Source organism: Diplotaxodon limnothrissa, linkage group LG1, assembly GCF_057381915.1.
Source record: "Diplotaxodon limnothrissa isolate DT_005_m linkage group LG1, D_limnothrissa_male_GT1.1, whole genome shotgun sequence".
In the NCBI taxonomy this organism is placed as follows: Eukaryota; Metazoa; Chordata; class Actinopteri; order Cichliformes; family Cichlidae; genus Diplotaxodon; species Diplotaxodon limnothrissa.
Window position 1 is genome coordinate 22,116,136 of NC_140596.1, and position 27,824 is coordinate 22,143,959.

Here is a 27,824-nt window from a genome sequence, read left to right on the forward strand (position 1 = left end):
TTGCATGTTCTGACTGAGAGATTTCTGAAAAAAATCAAACGTACAGCTCTGCTATCACTTCCAACATAAATGAAGACAGGAAACTAAACAGCAGTGACGTTTGTAGGGTTACTGAAGTTGGCCTAGCTGGTATATAATTATGTGCTACGTGCTCGCTAGCGACACAGCTATGTTAGCATAACATAAACAGTGAAGCTGGAGGACGAACACTAACACTTTTCCACTTATAAAAGTTAACGTGAAGGTTCTTCATGGTTAGAGACAAATGCAATCGCATGGCAGGATGCTGTAAACGGACCAAACTTCAGTCAGGAGAACAACTGAGATAATCCATCCACAATATGAGGTTAGTCATTAATATACTGCAACAACATGGGAATAGAACAGCTGCCAGAGAATTCAACATTAATGAATCAATGGTACAGAAGTGGAGGAAGCAAGAAGAATGAGTTTAATAAAGTTTGATTTATCTGACTGCTTTGTTTCGCTTAATGTGCCTTATAATCCCGTGCACCTTATGGTCCGAAAAATACGTACTGCACACTGCAGTTTAATGTTGCAAAGCACCTCTTTTTAACTTCAGTGGATATTATACATGGTTATGCTCAGGATATGTCAGCCCATTTCTACTGAAAATGCCTTTTGGTTAAACTTTCAGCAAGGAATTTGCATTTGCACTGTTAAATTTTTATAAAGCTTTAATGTACATAAAAACCAGCTTCTTGTTTAAGTGAAAATAAATGGAAGGTTGTCTTTTTGCGCTAGTAATGTTGTGGAGTTGTATTTTGTCTCGCATCAATTATATCGTCAGTTATATCGTTATCGCAAATTTTCAAATATATATCGTGATAAATATTTTTGGCCATATTGCCCTGCTCTACTTACACACTTTCTTTACTTCTCTCTGGGATAACTTTCTCGGAGATGAAATGCCGGTTTGGTAGCGAGGCTCCAAATGCTGAACCAGACAACAGATCTCGCACGCCACAGCCGCTCTATCACGTGATGCATACTGCTCCGACGCGCTACGGTTATGAGCCGAGTTATGCCATGTTGCAAGTTTTGTGAGGTGCTTTTTTGATATTTAATGGATCGGATTACATTTTTTATTTCTCTCCGATATCCGATCCAGTAATTTACGTCAGTATCGGACCGATACCGATACTTAATATCAGATTGGTCCATCTCTACTATAAACAAGCACTTTGGCAACAGTGGGAAGATTAAACTCACTTTTAACAGGAAGAAACCTTTAGCAGAACCAGGCTGAAGGAGGGGCAGCCATCTAGCATGACTTGTTGGGAGTGAGGAAGGAAAACAATGGAAGACAGCATGAAATTAATAACTAATAATTAAATGCAGAGTGGTGTGCAAGCACATAGTGAGCGAAGAAGGTGAGTGAACACGAAACATTTGGTGCACTGTGGGAAGCCCCAAGCAGCATTACTGAAGGAGGATTCAGGGTCACCTGATCCAGCCCTAACTATATGCTTTGTCAAAGCGGAAAGCCTAATGGTCTAGACAAAACACTCATCTCTGGTGAATGCAGATGGTGTCTGCATATGAATATAATGCCCACTTCAAAGTTATGCTCAATTAAGTGCATAACCACTTTGAGTAAAACTTGGGTGGTGACACAGATGGCTTGCTGTGTGGTTATTTGTACCAGCAGAAAAGTAGTTAGCTTTCGGTGACAACTTTTCATTCCACCCTCTCCTGCAAATATGGTTACCCCAAAACCCTGGGTGCTCATAGGCAAAATGGCATATTCAAGGCTTTAAAATGGTAGTCTAGCAAACAATGTGGTAGATATGTTGGCTTTAACCATATTTTACGTGCAGTGTGTTTTATTTATTCCGCCTTGTGTGACAGGCAAACAAAAGCTGAAGCGTTCTAATGTCTTTCTGGTCTTTGATCAAATTATTTTAGAGCAATTACTCAAAATAAAACTGATGACATACAAAAAACAAAAGCCCCCCAAAAAGCCAGCAAAGACATAAGAAGTACTCGCTGTTTACTGACACTTCTTGCAGCAGCAGCAACACTCACACAAAGAGACTTCCTGTATCTTTTCTTGGGAGATCCAAGAGTGATCTTAGGTCAACTGTGTTGTACTGTAAATCAACAAAGTGGAAAGTCTGCCGGGACACTTAAGTATCCTCTACCGCCACTTTCTCTTGAATTGAGGACACACCTGCAGAAACAGAGCTGCCTGAGTGATTTCTGCTCTTGCCTTTGCTTCCTTAGGCAGCCACGTGTTTTTACTGTAGACTCCTCCAATGTGTTCTGCATGCTTTTGCTTGTAAGGCCTCTGTGTCTTTTGCTAAAACTTTATTTGATCAGCAGTTTCTTTGGCATCGACCATGTTGAACACAAAGTAACTTCTTAGTGTCGGCTCATAGCCATTTCCTTCACCACACAGGGGTGTAAATGGGTCAGTTTAGTACCTCAGATTGTGCCACATAAAGTTAAAAAAAAGTCATCTAATATTTTGAGTTGAACTATCTGACAAAAAACACCCTTTCCACATGCCTCAGGCTTGTCCAGTCTCTACGCCTTGACAGCAGTATCCAACTTGGCACGCATAATTTTCCTTCTACATTCCAAAAGTCAAGTTGAGCTTAGTTATAACTCTTCCATTCTCTTTCTCTGTTAGCCTCTGTCCAGCCCATCTGCTTTTTGTGGGGACACAGACAGCAGCAACAATTTTCCCCTGTGGAATTAGCGCCTGCGTGTGCACAGGCTGTGTGCCGCACATCTACAAACTCATGTAAACAAAGTGCCATAGTAAAATCACATGCTAGGCCTCAATGATAGAAGATGAGAAGATCAGTCTGCAGCTGCAAGGAGCGACCATAAGTGTCTTTAGCCTTAGTCTTTGATTAAACAAAGCTTTGTTGATGTACGCCAGACATGCTTGGATGTTGGATTAGTGTTGAAGCTGATCAATCACTTGGTCTTGTCCAAATTCCTCTGGTTTCCTGTTTTTCCTATTTTTGCTGCTATTTTTAGATGTAGTTTTAGTTGTATTTATTTAACTTTATAAAAACTCATTTTCCATTACATCTCCGAGGACAAATTCACATTCCACATTTAATTCACAACATACAGTAAAGTCTTGCTCTGCTGCTTCATCCCACATGTGATTTTTGCAGGACAAAATTTTATTAGTCTCATTTGTAACATAATCTTGACAAATGGGCACATGTGGTCACATCACATTTGGGACCACTTACGCTTGTTATTAAAACTATTATTATCTATAGGGCACGGAAATCTGGAAATGCTGCTTTTTAGGTGAAAAATGTGTAACACACCCAAAGAAAGATTCTAGGTCTGACCAACCGTCTCTGTCGTGGGCAAAAAGATGACTGTCAATAAAATTCTAAAAGATAATTTATTGACAAAAAAATATATCAAGAGATAAAAGATAAAACAGTCCAGTGTCCCATTTATGAATTGTATAAAAAAAACACACAGTCCCAAGGCCAGAGCCAGCTATGCCACACGGCCAGTTGCACTCCACGTGTTGCCTGTAACAGGGTTAGAAGTTGTCCTTGGAGACCCACCACCCTGCAAGCATATAGCCAGTGGTCACTCCAGCCTCTGCAACTCTGCTGCCTTTAGGCTGTGGCATATAATAGGCCCTGGCCTGCACAGAGAGACAAAAACGACACTTTCACTATAGAATTCATAGCACAAAATCCATCCATCCCAAACATATCTGATTTCATCACATTACATACCTGCACAGAGAGACAAAACGACACAGCAGTGTTTGTAGTGTGGGCTATAAGTAGACCAGTGTATCAGTGCAATCAAGTACACCTGCCTCTAATTAGTCCAACCCCATTCCAGCCATTGGCTCACCAAAAATGTGACACACACACACACACACACACACACACAAAACCACTCCCAACCCAGTGCAACTTCACACAATAATATGGAGCTGAATTAACACAGGCACATTGGTCTACCATGTTACAAATGGCCTGCAAACTGCAAAAAGCTCCACAAAGATATTCTAAATAGTTGTTACACATATACATTAAAAATAAACAAGCCCAGCACAAAACATGGCTGAACATGGTTTTGCATGCACATCTGTGGATACTTGCTCTTGCTTGTCGTTCACTTAAGTACACTCTGGAGCTGGTGGGGTCCCATGAAAAGGCATCTGTAACTTATCAAGGAAACTAGAGTAAACGAATTATACTCCTCTGAGAACAAACAACGTTTTTCTAGAAGGAGACAAATAAAAAGGAGGATTTGGAACTTTTCACGGTATCTTGGTCTGTGATAAAGGTCACGCGAGTGTAAAAGCTTTCTGTAGAACTGGTTTGAATGGAGTATATAGTTCACAAGATGGTAGCAACACCCATATGGAAATAGAAAAGAGCTATAGTAAATGTTTATGTTGTACATGACTTATCTCATGCTATGATTTACTCATATAAGTGTCCCCTTTAGGATTTTCTTAAACTATATGACTATAAAAATGAAGAAATAATTAAAGAAAACATTATGCAGCATGAGAAAAATGTGAAAGGACCTACTCTCATAATAGTGTGAGACAAAGAAATATTATTGGACTTATAAATGATCTTTTTTAGATCAGCTTTCAGTAATGACTCTAAATAGAGAGAAATAGCTACAATAACAATTATCCTCATCTGCCCTCCTCATTCTTCTATTTACGACACTTTTTAGGAGGTTATTTGTGTACTTGCCATTAGTTCCGGGCTGCTCCTTTGTTAGCCTCCTAAAATATTGTGGATAATTATTTAATGGGGCTTATCTTATCGTATCATGTAGCATGTACCAGTTGTTGTAGTTTACACAACCAGTTCTTATAGTGTTAGTGCTAAAGACCAACTGTTTAGGCTTATCTTCATTAGAGATTGTTAAAGCCTTAACCTCATAAGATGGATGTTACATTAAGGATGGACCAGTGGATTGCCTTTACAGTTCCCAGTAGTTTAAAAGGTGTAATCACACAGTTAGATTTGCAGTGTACAGTTCCCAATAGGGTGGGAAGTGGAGTCTGTAGTAAATGTAACCAACCATATGGTGATGTAATTGGGAAGAGCAAAAACAAATTCATAAAAACTCACTGGTTACCACATGGCCATTAGTTGCATGGTACTAAAACTGGGTTGGACCCTTTTTGCCGGAATTCATCATGGAAACATTCCTCGTGGATTTTGATCCGTATTGAAGTGATAGCATCACACAGTTGTTGCAGATTTGTTGGTTGCACATCCTTGATGGGACTCTCCAGTTTCACCACATCCTGTATGCTGTATTGGATTGAGATCTGGTGACTGTGGCGGCCACAGTGAACTCATTGTTAAATGTTCAAGAAACCAGGCTGATGAGCTTTATGATACGGCTGATTATCCTGCTGGAAGTAACCCTCAGAAGATGGGTAGATTGTGGACATAAAAGGATAGACAATGGTCAGCAATCGTACTCATGTAGGCTCTGGTTTTTAAATGGTACTCAAGTGGTACTGAGCCAAGTGTGCCAAGAAAATATCCACACCATTACACCACAGATAGATGGTAGGATGGATCCATGCCCTCACGATGTTATCAGCAGAAATCGAGACTCATCAGACCAGGCAATGTTTCCTCCCCCCAATCTTCTCTTGTCCAATTTCGACAAGGCCATGCAAACTCTTGCCTCAGTTTCCTGTTCTTAGCTAACAGGAGTGTTGTTTTCAAAGATGCTCTATGAACACATCACATGATACGTCAGATGATACGGAGGAAATCAGAAATCTCTCTTTGAAAGTCTGCCAATTTAAATTTTGCCATATCAAGGGGAAACCTGATAGAGAAATTTAAAAAAAAACCACTTTCAATTTCTTTTTGCATTTTAGAATATTGTATTCAAATGCTTTCTTGTGGTGTAGTTTGTTAAACTCCAGATAAAAAAGTGCAAGTACACTCTTGAGGATCAGACGATAGTAGATGTTAGATGTTTTTATTGTGGAAAATGCATAGAGATAATGATGGTGAGGTGAAGTGAGACATTGAATTAACAGCTGCTGTCTTCTGTGTGTTTCTCTCAAATGTCTAGAGAGCATTTTTCAAATGGATTGGATTCAAGTTCAGTCTGATTGGAATCAGTTGGTCAAAGATCAAGGTCGCTGTGAATTAACAAAAGCCATAGCTCAAGAAGTGATGACATTTGATATGCACAAGGTCAAGGGTCAAATTCACTTGCCTTCATAGCAATCTGCTGCAAAAACACACTCGCCATTATTTAAAGCTGCAGCTCAGGAACACAAGAGGGAATTGTAAAGTGTGCGTCTTAGTCCCCATAGGGAAATAGTTCCTCTGCATTTAACCCATTCACCCAGTGAAGCAGTGGGCAGCCGCCAGTGCAGCGCCCGGGGAGCAGTGTGTAGGGACGGTACCTTGCTCAGGGGTACCTCAGGGTAGCCGTTCAGTGGAGTCGAACCCCCGACCTTCCGATCATGGGGCCACCACTCTACCTACTGAGCTATCCCTGCCCTGAATTTTGACCATATTTCATCTTTGGTCAGACACTGAATTGGTGACGTCTGTTTACCAATTTAATTCTTTTAAAGTCTTTTCTGCATATAAAATATGAGTCTAAGATATGTGGATGCAGCAACTCTACTTGTATTCTTTGTAGTAGAATACAGTTTGTCTGATATATACAAATACCAAGAAACCGGTTTTATAGTATTTAAAAATACTCCAAAGGACACTTGCAGATGTTTGCTTGCGCAAGGCACGCGCTGAACAATTCCAGGTCCAGTGAAGTAGTAGATGAGTGTGAAAGAGAGGAATGACATTTTGAACGAGCTCCTTTCCACAGTCAAAGAATTTTCCATGGCCTTGCCAGGTCGCCCTGACAACACTGGTGACAGCCATAGGCGGCCTGGCCATCTGGAGGCCCCTGATTTTTCCCATTGGACTTGCTGATCTATGGGGCTGCTGTTGAGACCAGCAAAAGTCTTTGGCCCTGTGGGCTGTCCAGCTGAGTTTTTACAAAGTGCAATTAGAAAATCCGTCCTTGTGATGTAATGCATGCTAAATTTGAAGAATTTTAGTAAAGCAAAATATTTTATCACACAGGTTTCCAGTTTATCTGCGGTTGAATGTAGGATAAAGCCTTGTAGCAAGTCTGTCAAGGTCAGAAGTTCAGAGACAATTTTTAATCCCAGTCTGCTTCTTCCTTAGCCTGCCTGAGCTCTTACACTAAGCTACAGGCACACTTCTGTCAGTTCAGGATGTGCCTCCACCCCCCACCCCTATTGCACTTTTTTCCTGAATATAGTCTTAAAAACAATCAGGCTGTATCATCTTGTCCCCCTCTGCAGGTCTTGACAGCCAGAGCTTAGCCCTCATTATCAGCAAGTGCATGTGCAGAGGGCTGCTGACGCTGTGTGTGTCGCTGCACACTGACGTCAGCAGTGCCCCGCTCCTCTACATGCAAATGCCCTTCCTGTCTGGCTGCCATTGATACCGTTTCTCTGCCCTCCCCACGCACTCTTATTAGCATGTTTTTATCAGTTCTAGCACCTCTCGCGCCACACAGCCCAGCTAATATGACACACAGGTGTAACCAGCCGGAGGCCTAATGGCCCGCACAGTTTTATTGACTCCTGTTAGGAAATATTTATGACCTGTGAGAGGAGTTATTTTCACATTTCATGTTATGCCATGTTTATCAGTATTTGCCAGTGTGTTTTGATGTGTGTTCTTATCTGTACAGCTCGCTTTCTAGCCATCTTCAAACATGCAGAGAAGCTCAAAAACTCTGGAGACGTCAGTTGGCAGCTCCCTAGTACAAACTCCATGTGAGAACAATGCAAGATTATCCGGATAATTCACAGCGAGCAAGTGGACGTCATATGTCCTGCATTGCCCGTAGTTGACTGTTAAAAATGCGTGCGTCTGATAATTTCCGTCCTGGAGATAAAATAATCCTCATATAGGCGATATGTTCAGTTGTTAATGTGTCACTGCTCCTACGTAAAAAATGTGTTGATTAATTAAATTAATCAGATAAGCAGGTGGTCTGACATAATCGGCATCATGTCAGAAAAAGTCAAATTAAGCTGCAAGCATGTTTAGTTTAGTTTGATTCAAATCTAGTTTTTAATTAGTTTGAGTAAAAACAAAACAAAACTCTACCACAATGTGAAAAACTGTCATAGCACGTTTAAGTATAAGTTGTATCAAAATGTACTTAAAATTAGAAGGGAAAGTTGCATATTACCTATATTAACTATGTTTATTATCGGTGTATTACTGTTTCATAAGGATAAACATGTACGTGTTATATCCATGCTGCACAATACTTTTGACGAGTATAGCTGCAATGCTTGCACGATGGTGAAAGAGGTGAATGGCATTTCACTTGTGTTTTGCTGTGCCTGTGCGGCTGCTTGCGTAAAGGTGTCTACGTGTGCTGAATTGTGCTTCTTTCCCCATGCTATGATTTCGTGACGTCGCTGGAGACAATATTTCGTGCTCATTGAAAGATTTTTATCGCGTCACGTGCACAAGGAGCACGTGCCTCTTGACACAAGCTTTACCGGTTGTGGCGCTAGCAGTGATTCATCCAGCTATTCCTGTTTCTGAGCTTAGCGAGAATCACGGAGGAGCCCGTGCTCTTGTGCGTTATGCGCTCAGGTAAGGCAGAGGAGAAGGAGAGAAGTGAAGAGACTAGTGTAACTGTGAGGTTTTGGCAGCTTTTGTACACATGTTTTTTTTTTTTTTTTTGTCTCTCTCGCTGTAGGTCTCAGCCCTTTACTCTCCATCCCGGCTTTAATGGCATCCGCTCCTTCAGCTTTTACCCATCTCCCTCTCTGTTTCGGCCCTTCTATTTCTCTCTGTAAACAAGCAGAAGGCCAACAACTCTGTCCTCAGGCTGTCTCCCGCCATCTCGTTGCCATGGTGTATGGAGCATTGTTTGCTGGCCTCTATGTCGGGTTGCCATGGCAGGGCTTATTTGCCATATTAAATGTTTGGCAGCACTGTACAGATGCTGATGACAAACACCCATCATCCCACTTTGATCAGTGAAACAGTCAGTGATTAGAGGAGATGGCATGGATCTACTGATCTATTTATCAAGCTTAGTAATAGATTACTGTATGGACATAATCAACAAATGATGCTGCAGCTGGTAAAAAATATAGTGTAAAATAGCTAGTTTTGGCATTTAAGTGCCAAAACGCAAACTTTTTGCTTTTCAGTGTTCCTCTGCTCAGTCCCGTGTAACAGTAATATTTCAGAATGATAAAAATTTGCTTTTGATTTTGCTGATTGTGACCTAATTATGTCTGATGGTATCATGGCTGCATGCGTGTTTACATGATCAGATGAGACTTGTGCTGCTTCTGTGTGAGGCATACTCCCCTGCGGTTCTCCCTCTTGTGGAGCGGGGTGAGACTGCATGCTGGTGCTGCAAAAGAAATGTTTAATGTCTGGATTTTTACACATGAAAGTTCACTTTTTGGCACACATTTATCCAGTTCGTAAGCTTCACGTTGTGATTTGTTATGCTACCCAGAAATGCATATGCATATATTTTATAAAGTGCATGGCTGAAATGTTAGGAAAACAGAAAATGTGCAAGAGGATAACTAAATTCAAATACTTACAAATTGCTACATTTGTATATGCTGTCATAAAGCTTTAGGCTATTTCTGAAACATACTGTTAAACAACTTGCACAGCACTTTGACTGTGCAGCTCTGTAATATGTGAGAGCTCCTTTGTAGTTACCAACAGATAGCGCTTCTAATTGACGTAGTTGAGGCTTGATAAGATCTCATAGCTCTATTGTAGACGCACCTTGGTGGTTTTCGTGGTTTGCTTTTCTGCTTTTGCTTTCAGTGAGAGGCCTCTGTCTGCCGTCACTCAGGCAGACTGCATTAGCATACCTGTAGTAAAATTTGTATTTTGTGGCACGGGGAATCCCTAATGTAATCTGCGACTACACTGTTGTGTTTAATGTTTAGATAACATGAAGAACAGACGAGCAGAAGCTGTCTGTTTGTGGCCCACCGGCGCCTGCTCTATAAGGTCATAAAGCATTGTGCTCAAAGTGGAGCATAGGTCAGAGCCCGAGCTCCATCTGTGTAGATACATTTCATATTCTCTTTTATAAATAAACACACAACATACAAAGATGACATTTGACTGACGTTTCCTTTGTTTCTTCTTTTCAGATGATCTTATGGGACTGGGATCTGAAACACTGGTACAAACCACAGTATCAGGTCAGTGCTGTGCTTTGTTTAGCTCGCATGTTTATGAGGATTTAAGGTTGTGGGTAATTCAGGAAACACACTGCCTATATAGTTTCTTTTAGATAGTCAGTCTGTAGTCCACCCACAGAGAGTAATTCAGGTTTAGTGCGTTAAGTTAAAACACGCATTTTGTTCATACAGCAACCTTTTCGTCAGGTTTTGCTCCTGTGTCTCACAAACAACAGCATTTCATATGAAATCTGCTCTAAAAAAAAGAAGGGATAAAACCCTGTAACAGATTGCGCTCACAATTTTGGGGATTTCACTTTAGACAATAGCATGTCACTTCAATAATCCAAATTTCTGGTCTAGACAGTGTGTTTTCATCCACGTACACTATTTTTATTATCTTGCTGTGCAAAAGGCTAGAGGAAGAGAAGAGGGATAAGGAGACAAGAAAATAGAAATCATGTGGAAGAAGAAGTTGGAAACAATACATAGTGTTTAGAAACAATTAGGGAACACTTAAATTACACATCAGATCTGCAGTTCTGTGAAAAACTAAGTACACCCTTAGTCCATCCATAGGAACTAAGAGGGTAAGTAGCAGTCAGGTGCTGCTTATCAAATGTACTTGATTAAATGTAAACGCAAGTGTGAGCGGCACCAGAAACGCAGAAGTTTCTAGAAGAAGTTAGTTTCTAGTCTGGAGCATTCAAGTGTGTGTTACAAAATGCCACAAGATTTCCAGGAGTGGACATCCCAGGAAATTCAACCCAAGGTCAGAGCGTGAAATGCTTGAAGAAACTGCAAAAAACCCAGTAGCTACATCTCAGACTTAACAGGCCACAGTTAGCATGTTAAATGCTAAAGTTCAAAAAGACTGAACAAGTACGGCTTCGTTGGAAGGGTTGCAAGAACAAAGCATCTTCTCTCTAAGAAGAAAATTGCTTAGGTTTGCAAAACTGCATCCGAACAAACCACAGATGAGACCGAGGTAGAGATGTTTGGCTGTAATACATTTCACCACATCTGGGGAAAACCAAACACAAACACAAACACATCAACACAAACACTACACAAGCAACTGTCAAGCATGGTGGTGGAGGGTTGATGATTTAGCAGCCACATTATTATGGCACCTTGCAGTTATTGGGTTGACAATGAATTATCAGTGAATGTGAGACCATTTAACTGAGAGCTAAAGCTCAGCCTAAAATAGGCCAAACAGCAGAACAATAATCCCAAACAGAGCAGCAGCAGAATGGCTGAAGAGACAAGCATCAAGGTGTCCAAAATCAACCTGGTTGAAACGGTGTGACTTTGAAGGAGCTGTGGGTGCACAAATGCCCAAAATTCATTGAACTGAAGCAATGCTGTAAAGGAAGTGGGTAAAAAAAACAATGATGTAAGAGATGGATAAAGTCATAAAGAAAACGATAACTTCAAGTTATTGCTGTTAAAAGTAGACCTACGAGTGGCTGAGTCATGGGTTGTTAGTTTTTTACAGTGATGAATAGAGTCCTGTGAAAACGTTATCTTTATCTATCACGTGACTGTATATAAAGTTGATGTACATTGTGCAATTTACACAAAGACATAACAGTCAGTGGAAACCAAAATCGTCAAGGACCGGATTCAGAATCATTTAAAATGCCTTCTTCATGTTTTTGCACAGTTTATGTGTAATTTATGGGAAAGTGGAATTTATAAAAGAGAGCGTGAAGAAATAAAGAACGCGATTATAAACCTCATACTATTCCTGGCCACCTATCTGCCATAAACCAGTACTCACACTCCAGCAGGAGTCTACTAGACACCACAAACCATAAACTTTTAACTGTCATTTTATGTCTGCCTTTGCAGCTCTGCTCCCTAACCTGTGCAGTGTATGTGCATTTACAACAGGGTGCAGTGAGCGGCAACGGTGTGGACCTTTCAGTCATCAACGAGGCCAGGAATCTGGTGTCAGACCTGCTCATGGACTCGTCGCTGCCTCCACACACTATCTCAGTTCTGCGCAGCATCTCCAGCCTCATGGGGACGTTTTCAGGCTCATGCCGCCCCAGGGTCAACCCTTTTACCCCCTTTCCAGGTTTCTACTCCTGCGATGAGGTGGAGGACTCTGTAGAGAGGAGTGATAGGAAACCTATTAAGGTGGGAACAAGTGTTACTACTGCACAAAACTAGTCCCTTATCAGTTATTAATAGTTTTAACCAGCACTGGTTTGTGATGGGAAATAGTTCTGAAGCCATAAAACTGATTACTAGTTTCAAATAGTCAGCCAAGTTAACTTATGATGTTAATGTTACTGTATAAAACATATATTTATCACTGGATCTTTCTTCACCAATCAGGGTTTGAACAGCAGAAACAGCCTCCCCACCCCTCAGCCAAGGCGTAGCTCCACCTCATCTGCATCCTCCACACTCCCTTCTCTTGACTGCGCCTCTTTACGGTGGGAACGTAACAACGGCAAGAGACCCCACCCTGACCTCAACTTGATCAGGTACTCATCACAAACTCAGCCGTCTACCTTACCACCTCGCAGAAACACAAGAGTATCTGTAGAGCTGCTAGCGCACGTTATTTATCTCTTACTTGAATCTCTCCTGTTTTGGAGCAGATAAAATTGCTTTTCTTGCAGGATCTAACGTGTTCCTTTTATTGCCAGAAAGTCATAATGAAAGTTATCATGAAAAGTAAGTGCAGTGATAGTTTTACCCAAATGTAAATAAATCACTGTACTTTTAGTACAGTTGTCACTTCTTTAACTAAGGCTACCTCGATGAACCAAGGACTAGCAAATCTATTCTTTGATGCACAATCAAGAAATGGACTTATTAATTATAGCATAACACTTCAGTGTTAAAAATGGGTTTAGAAGCTTTAAATAAATTCATTTCAAAATTGGTTTGAATTACCATAGTGACGGTGGGGTGCAGTGCCTGTTACCGTGTGTCTCCACTGGATGGCAGGAGAGGATTGGCTATGTTGGCACCTTTTTTTGTCTTTGTTTCTGTAGTGTAACGTGATTGGCTTGCCAGAGTAGCCTTGAACTGTTGTTCTTTGTCTGGATAATGCATAACATCTGATAAAAAGAAACCCTTTTTATATTTTCTTGATAAATCCCGTGTTTAATATATGTGTTTTTGTCCTGCAGCTCAGGTTTGTCCAATGGGCCTAATGCAAACCTGCTCACCATTCCCAAGCAGAGATCTTCCTCTGTCACCCTCACATACCATGCGGGGCCCAGGAGAGCAGGTGAGACTTAAATATAAAGCTCCTCGGACTCACTGCACGTCTGTTTATTACTCATGTTTGACTCTGTTTTTGTCTTTTCCTGCACTCCCTTTATTCTCTCTAGGCACATCACCGAGCCTGAGCCCCGTCACCTCTCCAAGCCACAGTCCTCCCACTGTAGGCACAGGTTCTTCATCATCCCTTGTTCCTCGATTGCCTGTGGAGTTCCCAGACACGGCTGACTTCTTGACGAAGCCTAGTGTAAATCTGAACCTGCATAAACCCTTGGGCTACACAGTAAACTCCCCTGATTTCCGTAGCTCCGCCTTACCTCTCTGCACCAGGTGAGACCTGCAGAACTGAAGAGACACGCCACACTGTCATCTTTTATCCAGTCTATCAGCGATTGCCGTTAAGATATATGATGGATTGCATTTGGTTATGTCTGTGATTATTAGCTGTGGTCGTCAGATGCTCAAGGGCAACAGTGATACAGGGGAATCCCATCAACCGTACACCACTGAGGCTCAGCGGAGACGCTCAGGTACATATAGTTAGATGTTATGGAACAATGGCACAGTTTCGAGTCTTAGGGTTGAAAATATAAAACTTCTATAAGCTGCGTAAGGTGCTAATGTTTTTCTCTGCATGTGATGCATTACTGGGTGGTTTTACATTGTGTTTTTATACATAGCAGGGGAAGGACCAGAGTTCATAGGAGAACCTCTGATCAGGGAGGAGAGTTCGGAGATGGATGTGTCTGAAGATGGGTGCCCAGACGATGGGGGGAACCAGAGGCTGACAGAGGAGGAGAAGGAGAAGAGCACGAGCACAGACCAGCAGACTCAGGAATCAGAGGTGAGCTTAATCAGAGGGCTTTTACTCACAGTGTGATTATCGACCGGAGAACAACCTGTGAAAAAAACATAAGTGCACTGTTCCCGTAGAAGTTAAGAGGGTGATTAGCAGCCAGATACTGCTAATCAAATGCACTTGAAGAACTGATCATCAACAAGTGTGAGACGTTTGGGGAGTTTTTTGGTCTGGAGCAGTCAGACCAAAAAACTGGTCTTATTGCTCAGGCTTTCGAGGATCAGATATCTCAGCAAATTCCTCCCAAGGTCAGACCATGCAATGCCCAAAGAAGCTGTAAAAAGCCTTCAATGACAACTTCCTGGGAGTTTATCGGAGATACGAAGCAAGGTGTTTAGCACCGTTTTAATACGCCATGCGAGGTCCTGCTATCAGCAGAAGGGTACATTAGCGGTGACCAGCAAACAAAATATTTGCAAATCTCTGATCAAACTGTCAGCAGGCTAGCTGCAGAATCAGAAGGAAAATACTGCATTGTTTTGTTGTTTGTTTGTCTATAGTGAGCCTAATGATCTTGTGTCATCAGGATGAACAGGAGTTTATGCTAGATCCTATGCTTGAGGAACACGAGACCCTCATGGAGAGGATGAACACCTGGAACTTCCAGATTTTTGACCTGGTGGACAAAACAGGAGGGAAGACCGGAAGGATCCTAAGCTATGTTAGTAACAACTCCAAACCCAATATGTACATATCTGATAAGCAGTTCTGCTAGTAGCATATAATGACCATTGTTTTCCCTGTTGGATAGACTTTAAACCTTTTAGTCTGAAGTGAATATGTCCAGTTTTTTCGTAAACTTTGATTACCAAAATTAGCAGAGGTGCCCCAGAGGCACAGCTTCATACATTTTCAGCAGTCTAGTGGAGCCTGGATGCTCCGGTACCTCCTCCCTAAGTTATGACTGATTATGATTATGAGTATGATTCAGTTTGAGCCAACTGTGGACTTTATTACTTGTGGAATCTACTTTGTTTTACTGTAGCACTAAACTGATGTGATGTCGCTGGCTTTCCTGTTTTCGGATGGGTGTTTTAGTAAAGTTGCCTTTTCTTTCCCCAGGTGACATACACCCTTTTCCAGGATATGTGTCTCTTTGAGATCTTCAAGATCCCTGTGAGGGAGTTCATGACATACTTCTGTGCTCTGGAAAATGGATACAGAGACATTCCTTGTGAGTGTTGCGCTGTGCAGTGTTTAAGACTTAAAAAAAAATCTTATACATGGTTATGTTTATTTTTGCAATAATCAAGCACAATAATTTTTAAGTTAAACTGTTATGGTTAAAAACACACAGATCATAATCGGGTACATGCTACTGATGTGCTGCACGCTGTTTGGTACCTGACCACTCGACCAATCCCTGGGTTCCAGCAGATCCACAGTGAGCATGTGACTGGGAGTGACACAGGTAAACAACAGTTTGTACTATTACATTATAATCTTATAAATCACTTTTCTCATGCATACCAGTTTCCTCCACTGGAAATACTGCCATTTGGTTTAGACAGAGGGAGGCACCGGGGTAGAGTGTGCAGGTGACAGGACACAGGGCCTGGATTTGCGCTCAGTCGGTTATTATCCGACCTTTGTACTAATAGGTCTCGGGGTAAAGTCAGCGATTGATCTGCCTGAATTGAACATTTACATTCATTTACATTCACTCCGTGTCTTGAAAAGTTCAGGGCCGTAGTGCATGTGCGAAAGCTGCTCTAGACAATGCTGTTTGCAGTCCAAACACATGGTCGCACAACATTGACTCCCAGTGATTCCCTCACACTGTAAAAAAATTTCAAATGTCATTAACATGCAGAAACACTTTGGTCTTCTAAGTTTCATTTTTTTCTGTTCTGGTAAAAAAAAATACAGCCAACTAAACATAATTAGCCTTGTTGTGTTAACTTAGCTAAAGTGTGCATGCTTTGGAAGTGCCCGCACTGTTACTGCTGCTTGATGCTTTTAAGAGTTTCTTCCTCACGGGTTGGTTTAAAGAAAGCAGATGGTTTGGCTCAAATGGCAGAGATTCCCAGGCTCGTTTCTGCAGATGATATTTAAGCTCTATTAGAAATTATCTGAGGCTTATCCACTGACGTGCACCCACTGCTGCCAGAGCAGCTGTCATTTGATAAGGAGAGGGGGAGTGAGAAAATGGAAGTGATCTGGGAAATGAAATCTAAAACAGCGAATACGCTGGCATAGAACGCTGTGTGTGTGTGTGTGTGCGTGTGTGTGTGTGTGTGTGTGTGTGTGTGTGCGTGTGCATGTAGGTGTATGGAGACCTTTACATTAGCTCCAGTTTAGTTTTGCTTAATTACAAAAGAGCTAAAAGTGTAATCTGTCTGATTTTTTTTATTGCTGAGACTCATCAGTCTTGTTTGTTATGTTCCAGATTCAGACAGTGGAATCTCTCCAGGCAGGATATCCTACGCCTCGTCCAAGAGCTCCTCAATTTCAGATGACAGCTATGGCTGCCTGTCCTGGAACATCCCTGCCCTGGAGCTCATGGCCCTTTATGTAGCAGCTGCAATGCACGACTATGACCACCCTGGTCGCACAAATGCCTTTCTAGTAGCCACTAATGCACCTCAGGTAGCGTACAGTTTCTGCTTGTACTTCAGAGGGTTGCAGACATAACAGAAACAGAGGATAACAATATGAATTCAAAATATGGGTTAAGGCAAAGTGCCATTTTCATGGATTGCTAAAAATGGAGTGGTGAAGACAGAGTATACAAAATGTTGTTATTAGTTATACTTACTCAGCTTACACCCCTATTTAGGCGGATAAATCACTTAGTATTTGTCCTGCGCTTTGTTTGCTAGTACAGCAGTGTTAGATATGGTGTCTCACACTCAGAGTTGGTGGCCAGTCTATATAGTCCTCTAGGCTTCCTGTGGAAATTAACAGTATCTTCCATAAAACAAAGTACAAAATACATTTATGTCAAAGTCTGCAGGGTGAATTACTCACTGGCTCTTGATGGTCATTGCCTGAAAGGCGCTGGAACCTGTTTTCCCTGAAGACCAACAGCCCAAGAGCAAATATCAACACTTGGCCTGAGACAAGCCTCGTGTACATACAGAAACTCACATGGCTGTCTGTGCAGCATTGATTGGGCTTCCCTGAAGTGTCACCCGACGGATATTGTGTGGCTTTACTTTTACATTCCTCCGATTCCACCCCAAGGAATACTTACTGCCACTGGACATAAGATGTATGATTTATTATATTAACATTACTAGCAATATAGTAACATCAGATACATTAGGTTCCTACACTAGAGATAGCATTACAGCTAATGCAGCAATGTAAGCATAATGTTAAATTTTAACTTGCATGCACCTCGGTATCAGATTGCCTCACGTGGTATTTTTTGTGGTTTGTCTTTATGTAGTTAGTGTCCGGTTTTTCAGTTAATCTTTAACTTTTCTTTACATCACCGCTGCGTGACACACGAGCCACACTTGTGCTTGTCTGACAGGCTATTTTACGCTGAGGTGTTATTTGATTTCCTGAGACTTCCTTAGTTATCTCTACAAATGAAGATCATGTGCAAGATTAGCTTGTCACCACATGGCCAGTTAATGCTCCCTCATTGGTGGTGAGTTATGTAAATGAGCGATGAAACAGTTAACCACTTGCCCCAGTTTAAATATTGTATTTTGACGACATGTCCAGCGATAGCGCTCACTCTGTCTGGGTTTCGTGCTAGGAAAGTGAGTTAAAAGAAAAGGAGAAAAGAACCTTGGACCTATTGATTGCTAACGATGTTGACGACCACTATGTCTGTTGAAAGGATCTTAAGTATTTTGTGGTATCAAATGTTTTAACATTTGTTATCATTTGATACCTTTCAACCAGTAGATGTTTTCAGCTGTGTCTGCGCCTTTGCTTGTCACAGTAAAAGTTTTACATACTAAGATTGATCTAAGATGAAAATGACATATTACACTGTCTCATTATTTACTTAACAGACACTAGGCTAAAATGCAGAACCAGAATGTGAAAACCTAAGGTGACCCCACGATTCAGTAGCTGATAGAACCACCTCTGAATCATTGAATTTTGTCTCTTCTTTGCAGCATTGTGTCAGTTCATTGAGGTTTGCATTCATTTATGCACAGCCCTCTCAAAGGTCCTGCCACTGCATTTCAGTCAGGTTGATTCTAGACGTTGACTGCTCCATTAAACGCCTTGATTCTTTTCTTTTTCTTGCTCGTAACATTGTCCTGCTGCATGATCCGGTTTAGGCCAGGTTTTAGCTGCTTGAGAACGATGGCCTCACATTTGCCTCTACAATACTTTGTTATACGGACGACTTTATGGACGATTCATTGACTGCCAAGTGCACAAGTACTGTGGCTGCAGAACAAGGCAAAATGATCACTTCTCCATCACCTGACTTGACAGTTTGTCGACAGTTTGATGCAATAGGTGAATCTACTAAGAGTCTGGATTAGTTTGAATAACAATGACCTTTGACCTTGAGATCTAAGGACTTTGTTATTAAACAGTGAACACGATAACTCATGAACGATCACCCGGGATTTAAAAATCAATACCTTTGCGATTTTATACACAATACAAGTTATGCAGCTCATACGCACAACACGAGCAACCCTATTATTAACCTTTTAGAACTTTTTAGGAATCATTTTAGTGTGCCACTTTGACACCTTGTGCTTTTGTCCTCCTGGGCGCTGTAGGCTGTGCTGTACAATGACCGCTCAGTGCTGGAGAACCACCATGCAGCATCTGCCTGGAGCCTCTACCTTTCCCAACCTGAGTTCAACTTCCTCGTCAACCTGGATCACATGGAATTCAAGCGTTTTCGTTTCCTCGTCATCGAGGCTATACTGGCCACAGACCTCAAGAAGCACTTTGATTTCCTGGCTGAATTCAATTCCAAGGTCTGAGATGAATTATTTTGAACAGACAGCTTACAAAAAGTATAATTTTCTGCAAAACATTGATTTAAGCATTGAGAGGTTGTTAAGTTAAAAAAAAATCAGTTGAGCAATACATGGCATAATGAGTCTACGATACAAGTTGTCAGAGGTGGGACCAAGTCATTGTTTTGCAAGTCTCAAGTAAGTCTCAAGTCTTTATCCTCAAGTCTCAAGTCAAGTCTCAAGTAATGTCAGGCAAGTCAGAGTCGAGTCTCAAGTCACTGGTGTAAAAGTCCGAGTCAAGTCACAAGTCTGAAACTTTGAATTTCAAGTCCTTTCGAGTCTTTAAAAAAAAAAAACGAAAAAATAATGTTGCAGTTATATGCTAAATGTAAATATTAGACCATGTAATTTTTAAATCTGTGTTTTTCTCAACACATACAAAATAGTGAACTTAGAAAATATACACAAATTGTGAAATTGCACCTCTTTAAAATGCAGCTCAATTAAACCTAGCTCCAAGAATAATTTTCACCGACAGTTCTGAGATAAGCTGCATGTTATTCTTGGATGCGGTTGTAGGACCGGCTTTAAAATCGCATGACAAAAATATCATACACATTAAAAAAAACTGTATCACCAACGTAGCCTGGACAACATTTGCTAGTTAGATGAAGTCAGCTATCTCATCTTAGCATATTTATATGCATATTTATAATTATACGGTTCTTGGAGTGAGTGCATACACTCATGAAGTTTAGTAACTTCAGGTCACTGCAACAAGCCCAGGTACAGTTTACCGACGGATGGGTGCAGGACCTTGAAATGCACCGTGTAGAACGAAAGACCATCGTACCTATCATAAGTTTACCAGTCTCACAAATTGTCGTCATAAATACACATTCCTTAACCGTTTATTAATAGGACCTTTGAGCTCAACGGTAATTAATTAGTAGTGGAAATAATTTCTGGTAGCATCACAGAAATGTAGCAGTGACAATAATACTGTATGCTGTAATCGTACTGGGCAATTAGTGATACAAAAAACCTGTTTTATCCTGTGAATAAAAGTATATGTTTTTGTCAATGTACCATAATAACAGAAGCGAAACGCAATATTGTGTCAGGACAATTCACTATTTATGCACAATAAATAAAGGAGCATAGCGCGACAATTTCTGTTCTTGCTTGTAACCTATATCACCAATTATGTTATGAAAATGACGTATTAACTACTAAAAAACACTGACCTTCGTGTAAATGCTTGGAGCAGACTAACCTGTGAGCTGGAGTGTTCTGGGACGTTATATTTGATCTTTGAATGGCTGCAATCCAGGCCATCCGTCGCGTCTTTGTTACTTCGGAAACATGAACAATTTCTCTTCAACGACGTAATCCGATAACAACCGATCTCTTTACCCGTCGGCTTCCCGTGGCTGTCATGCGACCGGCTATTGCAGTTAATAATACAACAGCTTCTTGACATTTTTGTGTTTCTTTTTATCGCTGTATAACTGATTTTAATTGAAAGCCTGCGTGCGCTAGTACCGCTTGCCACGAGTTCCCAGAATCCTTTGCGGTTCTACCCGTGAATGACGTCACATTTTCAATCTCTATATAATATGCATGTTAAGTTTTATATTTGGGGTAAAATATCAAGTCTTTTCAAGTAAACCGGTTCAAGTCCAATTCAAGTCCCAAGTCATTGGTGTAAAAGTCCAAGTCAAGTCACAAGTCTTAGAACATTTTTTCAAGTCAAGTCTAAAGTCATAAAATTAATGACTCGAGTCTGACTCGAGTCCAAGTCATGTGACTCGAGTCCACACCTCTGCAAGTTGTACTAAGGCATCCATCTTTGTAAACAGGTGAACGATGTGAACAGTCCAGGAATTGATTGGACCAACGAGAACGATAGACTGCTGGTGTGCCAAGTGTGCATAAAGTTGGCAGATATCAATGGACCAGCCAAAGTCCGTGACTTGCACCTCAAATGGACAGAAGGAATCGTCAATGAGTTCTACGAACAGGTACAGACTGCGTGCTAATGCTGCAGAGAGTTTTTAGTTATCATAGATCATAGATTTTTATCTCTGTATTAAACTTTAAGCATTTCCTTCTAGAAGATTTGAACTTTTTTGTAAAATGAGAGTGCACCCTCTTGTAAAACTGATCCTGAAACCAGGAAAGAAGAAATATCAAGAAATATCAACACTCAAAAAACCTTTCAAATTTGTGTCAAATCTGCTTTTGTGTGCGCATGGTCATACGAGGAAAAAAGTCAGAGCTGCGCAACGCTTTCTGTTCCTCTGATTGTGATATAGTTTGTATCAAATATCAAATCTCATCTCTAAATGTCTGTAATCTGCGGTTTTAATCTGCAGGGAGATGAAGAATCCAGGTTGGGATTACCCATCAGCCCCTTCATGGACCGCTCCTCCCCTCAGTTGGCCAAGCTGCAGGAGTCCTTCATCACACACATTGTAGGACCGCTTTGTAACTCCTACGATGCTGCTGGCTTACTTCCTGGCCACTGGATCACTGAAGAGGGGTCGGATGATGATGACGAAGAGGGCCAGGTGGACATCGAAACAGACGAAGATGAAGATGAGGAAGATGAGCTAGAAGAAGAGCTGGCACCAAGTAAGATGTGGTACCCACAAATTTTAAATAAAGCCACTTCAGGTGTCGTTATGAGACAGGTATTCTTAGTATTTTGGGTTTTGTGGTCATGTGACTGTTAACGGCATGACATTGACTCGTCTGACATTTTGATATTTACCTCTCCCTGTTTTTAAGCTAATTGGTTAATTTAGTGTAACAGTCTAAAGTATTTAGCACTTTTGTACTATTTTGTACTCCTTGTGCAGCTTTGAGAAAACCTCAGTAAAAGTTATATCAAAGTGACTGTGTCGAGAATAGCACGCTATAACTCCTGGTACCGATTTGTTTGATAGTTTTCCTGAAATTCGCATAGAACTGTGTCCAAAAAAACCCCCTCCACATTGAAGAACAATCAACTCATTCAGTCTCCGTTGTCACTTTGTTATATATACAGACAGAAAATTACATGCTTCCATGATAGTTGTTACAGTTGAGAGCGATTTTGTTTGTTTTGGTCAAATTTAACTGCTTCCAACTTCCTCGGTCTGCTCAGTGTTTTGCACTAGAAGATTCCTCTTGCTGCCAATGCGTTTTGTTAGGCTGACAGTCCTTGTATGATAAGGCAATGATTTTTTTCTTTATTTTCAACGTCTTTACCAACCTAAACCGTCCCTTTACGCTAACCAGTGCTAAAACTTTTGCTGTACTTGGAGTTTATACCTACACCAAACTATACCAGCACTTCCACTTTGTCTGTCTTTCTGTTCTAAGCTGTTAAGCTGTTAACAGTATTGGCTGCTACTAACTCAAATCGTAATTATATAATTATTATATCAGTAATTATTATCTAATAATTATTATCTAATTGCACACTCAAAATTTTTTCAGAAATGTTCCTAGTTGACATTGATTGTTGCATTTATTTCTATTCCTGGTTGCACAGTCAGTTTCATACACTGTATATATATCAACAAAGCCTGCAGGTCTGAAAAGTTAAAGCAATGCAAAATATCTCATTCGTCCTGATAGCCAGCAGGGGCCAACTCTCTGTAAGACCATCTGTATGAAAGTAAAATGTAATTTATAGCACTTGTGAAACTTTTACAGTCTCAGTCCCAGGTTTCAAGTCATACGGCATGTTGATGTTTATTTAGTACATAATTTTATAATTAGTTGATCAAACATTGTTTTTATTTATGTAATTTGTTTGTTGTGATTTTAAAAAATCATAAGAGTGGCCAGTGTTTCTTGTTTCTTAGTTGGATCCACCTCCACCTGTGATGTCTGGTGAAATTTTAAAAATAAATAATCAAGGCTTATAAATGGGACTTTACAAACTAATGAGTGATGTCACTGTGCGTCCATCCTTTAATTACAGTCTATGATCAGGGCACCAAACTCTGACTATTTCCCACCCTGGTCAGACGGGGAGTCGGTTGATGTGTTGAGAAAATAAAGAATCATTTATGTTTACGTTACAGTTACACCAGTGTGGAATTCCCTAAACACATTTATTTTTTTATTTTTGGTGTTGTTGTAGGAAGGAGGAAAAAACGGCGCAGGTTGTTCTGCAGCATCATGCAGCACCTGACAGAGAACCACAAGGTGTGGAAGAAGGTCATCGATGAGGAGGATAAGAGCAAAGAGCTTGCCAAACAGCAGCAGCCAGACAGTTTGCCCACCTCTCCGTCAGATGACATCCAGGTCATCCAAGAGGAGGAAGAAGGGGAGGAGCGTCAGTAGCAGCAAGAGGAGCAGACGCGTGGACAAGAAAAGGAGAGGCAGTACAAGGGCACGAGGCCCTCAACCACCTGCCTTTCACCGACTTTAACATTTGACAAATGCACATAAAACACACGTTCCCTCTCTCTTACACACGCCCACACAAACATATTGAAAGATTCACTGTGCTGACACTCAAATGCTTAAGCAGTCACGTGGTTTTTGGAGAAACAAAAAGGCCTTACTACTGTGAGCGGATCCTTACTGCAACGGTGGGGGCCCAACTCCTATGCACTTTCACCCCATGGAGAGTCAAGTGCACCCAGAGAAACGCACCAGGACTGAGGAGGCAGAAGGTGCAGAAAAAGAAGAGCGTGGACTGACGTCCAGGATGAACTTGTCCTCCATGGTAACTTGGCTGTGATGCTGCCTTGAATGCAAAGCGCTTAACACTTACCACCTCCCTTAGGTACAAAAACAGTTTCTGTGTATTTCAAAAGGAAAGGTAGAGGAAACATACTGAAGCAAATGACATCATGAAGTGGTAGATACCCTTTACCAAAGGAAAGACAAGAGACTGAAACTGTTTCAGCTTCAATGTCAGGTATATTTTTGAATTATATATATGTAAATATATATATATATATATACACATATATATAGCAAATGTGCCTGTCTGAACCTTTACTAAGTCCATATTGGCCCAGAGCCTAGGCTTGTGTAGTTCTCTCCTTGCTGGTGACACGAAACACTGTATCAGACTCAGTCACAGAGACAGTATTGAAATGTTGACTGATTAATAGCATTATATATGCATCATTTTTGATGCTTTTACTCATGCGTACCACCTGTCTTCTTGGATTTTGTTTTGTTTTTTTTCTCTCTCTCTGTCCTTTGTTTCGTTTGAATGTGTGAACATTTTTGTCCGGAATGTGACGGAGAGAATGAGCAGGGAGAAAGAGATCGCATTTTTAATTATTTTATTATGTAATTTGTATGTATGTTTGTTTGTCCTGTTAGCAACAGTTGATTTCTAATCAGTGAAATGTCGTCTGGTTGGTGTTTAACATGTCGCATTCAGATCAGGAGTGCCGATTCAATGAATGGATTCTTCATTTTCCTTTTTTTTTGATTCTAAGTATTTTTTTAAAGGTTACTCAGGATTCACGCAAAGTTGAATAATTATTTTGCAAGAGTTTATGTCATTAATATGAAATACACTTTCAAACGTAAGAAGATTAAAAATCTGGGTGACTGAAGTAGTTTGTAATCTCTCAATGAACAACTCGACTACAAACAAATTCAAGCAATCCTCGAGAAATCCTCTGTGACAGAGGGACATGCGGTATGCGCCGTCTCTTGGCCATCCATACACTGTTTGCGTAACCTTTTTACAATCTCACTGGAGAAAGGCCTTTCTTGGTTGTCAGCAGACTGCAAATGTGTCTTCTGTAGCAGCAGCACATCATGCACACATGCTATAACAGTGTGTTTGGGTTTTTTTTAGGGTTTTTTTTAATTGAATTTTAAAATGATTTAAAATTCAAACTCTCATTTTAACAGAACAGTATCTAAATGCAGACCTTAGATAGACAAACTTTTCTCTTTTGTTCACACTTATGACTTGGCCAGTTTGCAAAGAAGGGATCCAAAGTTTCATGTCACTTTGGTTTTGTTTCTATATATATACATATAAATATATATTCTAACCTACCATGAGGAAGGTTAAAGAACTCTTGGCATTCCACTAGAATAAGACATTATATCAAAGGGAAGTTAGAACTGTCACCTAGCTCCTTTCTCACCTTATTGAATCATATTGTTTGGAGAAAATGTTAAGTAAGCAGTGCAAACTGAGATAGTAATATTTAAAGACACAAAATAGATACAGATGTGCACATTTTAATACCAAACAAGTGTTTAGCCGCTGTACAAAAGAGTATGTGCATATAAAGATATATTTTTAAAATAATCAAATGAATGCATCTGTTTTCTACACACAGCTGACATATTGTACATTGCGATCCTGTAATTACCTTTGTGTTTCCAAAGTTTTTATCTACTTCTATTTCCAGGTGTGGAACTGTGGGGCTTGGTGTTTTGATTTAGCTTTTTTCATTTTTCCAACTTCAGCGTCTGTCTGTTCTGTATCATAACCACTCTTATATTCTTCATCGTCTCTCTCTGTCCCTGTCTTTATCACATGACCCAGCTAGTGCCAAACGTTACCTACATGGATTCATTTGTGTGCCGTGATGAGCTGATTGGCAAAACGCGCACACACACAAAAAAATTGCTCCGGTACCATTTGTGAAAAGAGAAGCAGCTCGTGTCAAATACTCCACTGGGATCAAAGTGGCAGTGACAGTGTTAAGAATAGCGGGTGGACTCAGAGCCATAAACAATATGACAAACGTGTCATAATTTTATTTTCTTCTTTTTTTCACATGGACCCGTGCTGGACTATAAAGCATCGGTAGCCCCTGATCTGACGTATTCCAGCTCATTAAGTTGTAAAAGTTTGTTGGCTTCTCGCTGTGCAGTCCTTCAAACCACAGTGTCCTCTGATGATTGTGCCATAAATACATCAATGAATGGTTGTTACCCTTATGTAGCATCAATATACGTACGTTTGTCTAATGTAACCATTCACCCTTATCTACACTGTGGAGGCAACAGATTTTTGTTGTTATTTATAGCTGTCATAAAACACCATCCCTCAAGTATCAGCAGTTCTCATTGATTTTTATTGGTGTCTGTGTTTGTCTGTGTGAGCCCAAAATATATATGCCTTTCTTTTCTTTTTTTTAATTTTCTTTTTTATTTTTTGTCCATGCCACCCCATAAAAACAGGAGAATAACCTTAAAGACATTAGATATACCAACTGTGTATTCACTTCCTCTTATGGAACAGTACATGTACAAACTATGCTTGATTTACGAAGGATCAGGTCACTTCAATTCCACACAAGATCAGTACACAAAATGTGAGCGTCTCTCAATGTATTGGTTTGATCTTAGTAGTTTGATTTATAATCATTTGACTCATGAGTGGATTGTCTCCATGGTTTCAATGTCTACACCTTTAACAAAGGGGGCATACTGTGCCTGTTTAGTTTTTCTACCTATGAGTAGAATTATAGGTAGAAAAACATTTTTAAAGGAGCTGGTTTCAGCTCTTGGAGGTTTATTCCTGTTAAAAGGGAGTTTTTCCTTCCCACTGTCACCAAGTGCTTGCTTATATATTCATGGTGGGGGTCGTCTGATTTTGCAGGTTTTCTCTCTATTTTTTTAGGGTCTTTTCCTACAATTTAGAGTGACTCGAGGGGACTGTTGTGATTTTTTGCTACATAAATAAAATTGAACTGAATTTAACTGCTCCCTTGTCACAAGGGGTAGTTGCAGCAAGTAGCTGTGCGTGTGTGATTAGGCAGATTTTTTACACTTGGCACCATGTTTATGTTCAGGTTCCTTTTTCACTCTCATGAACATGATTTATAGATTTGAAATGAATAATGTTGGGTCTTTTAATTTTTTAGAAAATACTTTATTAATGTGCATAAAGCTCCTTCAAAAACACCAGCATTACAAAACAAATAAAGTACAAACAAATGTTAACATTCCACTTAAATTCAGTACATACTGAGAAGCACCATTTAACAGAAACCAGCGTTGCAACGTCAGTTTCTAGAAAAAAACAGGGTTGCATTTGCTTTCTAAGAGAAAGATTTTCCACAGACCGTTATGCCTGGAGAAGGGGTCAGTGTCAGTCAACATGATGTGAATCTTGGCCCACGTCTATCTTCAGCACACAGTGTTACGAACGTTCTTGGAAAGTCTGTTCATCCCATTTTGTGTGACCCACATAAATTGCTGGTGTCTTCTGTCTGACCCAGTGCTATCCTGAACCGCCACAGGTGCACATACTGTAAGTCATTGACTGGCATATAAGCTACTCATTGCTACTGTCCCAGGGTTCACAGATATTTCAGTCTCTGAGCTCAGAGAACTGAATCAATATGACACTCATGTTCCCAGGATGTTCTTTCATCACTTGCTGCCTCACCAGTTGTTTCCAAAAAGAGCATTGTGCAAACATGCATATTGCTCATTTTAAAAAAAGAGAAGCAATAGTAATTAGATAAAGTGGATTAAATAATCAGATGTACAGCCGTATTTGCCATAAATGATGCTTTGGAAAAATGCAATGCATTGAAACTTCAGAGTGATTAAGTTATCACGCAATTGCATT

The 27,824-nt window shown here is 40.5% G+C and overlaps 1 protein-coding gene across 3 annotated transcripts in view; it reads left to right on the plus strand.

Moving 5' to 3' along the window:
- pde3b (phosphodiesterase 3B) overlaps positions 1 to 25,473 on the plus strand; it is a 48,556-nt gene extending 23,083 nt beyond the window's left edge. The window contains exons 2-16 of one of the 3 annotated variants that reach the window (XM_085342644.1): positions 10,223 to 10,273; positions 12,110 to 12,400; positions 12,602 to 12,753; positions 13,408 to 13,508; positions 13,612 to 13,831; positions 13,946 to 14,031; positions 14,182 to 14,345; positions 14,887 to 15,021; positions 15,423 to 15,534; positions 15,658 to 15,771; positions 16,750 to 16,949; positions 19,067 to 19,270; positions 21,115 to 21,276; positions 21,631 to 21,889; positions 23,391 to 25,473. In XM_085342644.1, the coding sequence (XP_085198770.1) occupies positions 10,223 to 10,273; positions 12,110 to 12,400; positions 12,602 to 12,753; positions 13,408 to 13,508; positions 13,612 to 13,831; positions 13,946 to 14,031; positions 14,182 to 14,345; positions 14,887 to 15,021; positions 15,423 to 15,534; positions 15,658 to 15,771; positions 16,750 to 16,949; positions 19,067 to 19,270; positions 21,115 to 21,276; positions 21,631 to 21,889; positions 23,391 to 23,593 (2,454 nt within the window). In that variant the 3' untranslated portion in view covers positions 23,594 to 25,473. The remainder of the gene's footprint in view (positions 1 to 10,222; positions 10,274 to 12,109; positions 12,401 to 12,601; positions 12,754 to 13,407; positions 13,509 to 13,611; positions 13,832 to 13,945; positions 14,032 to 14,181; positions 14,346 to 14,886; positions 15,022 to 15,422; positions 15,535 to 15,657; positions 15,772 to 16,749; positions 16,950 to 19,066; positions 19,271 to 21,114; positions 21,277 to 21,630; positions 21,890 to 23,390) is intronic. The other 2 variants (XM_085342724.1, XM_085342799.1) reach the window with 2 other exon arrangements.
- Positions 25,474 to 27,824: the final 2,351 nt, after the last annotated feature.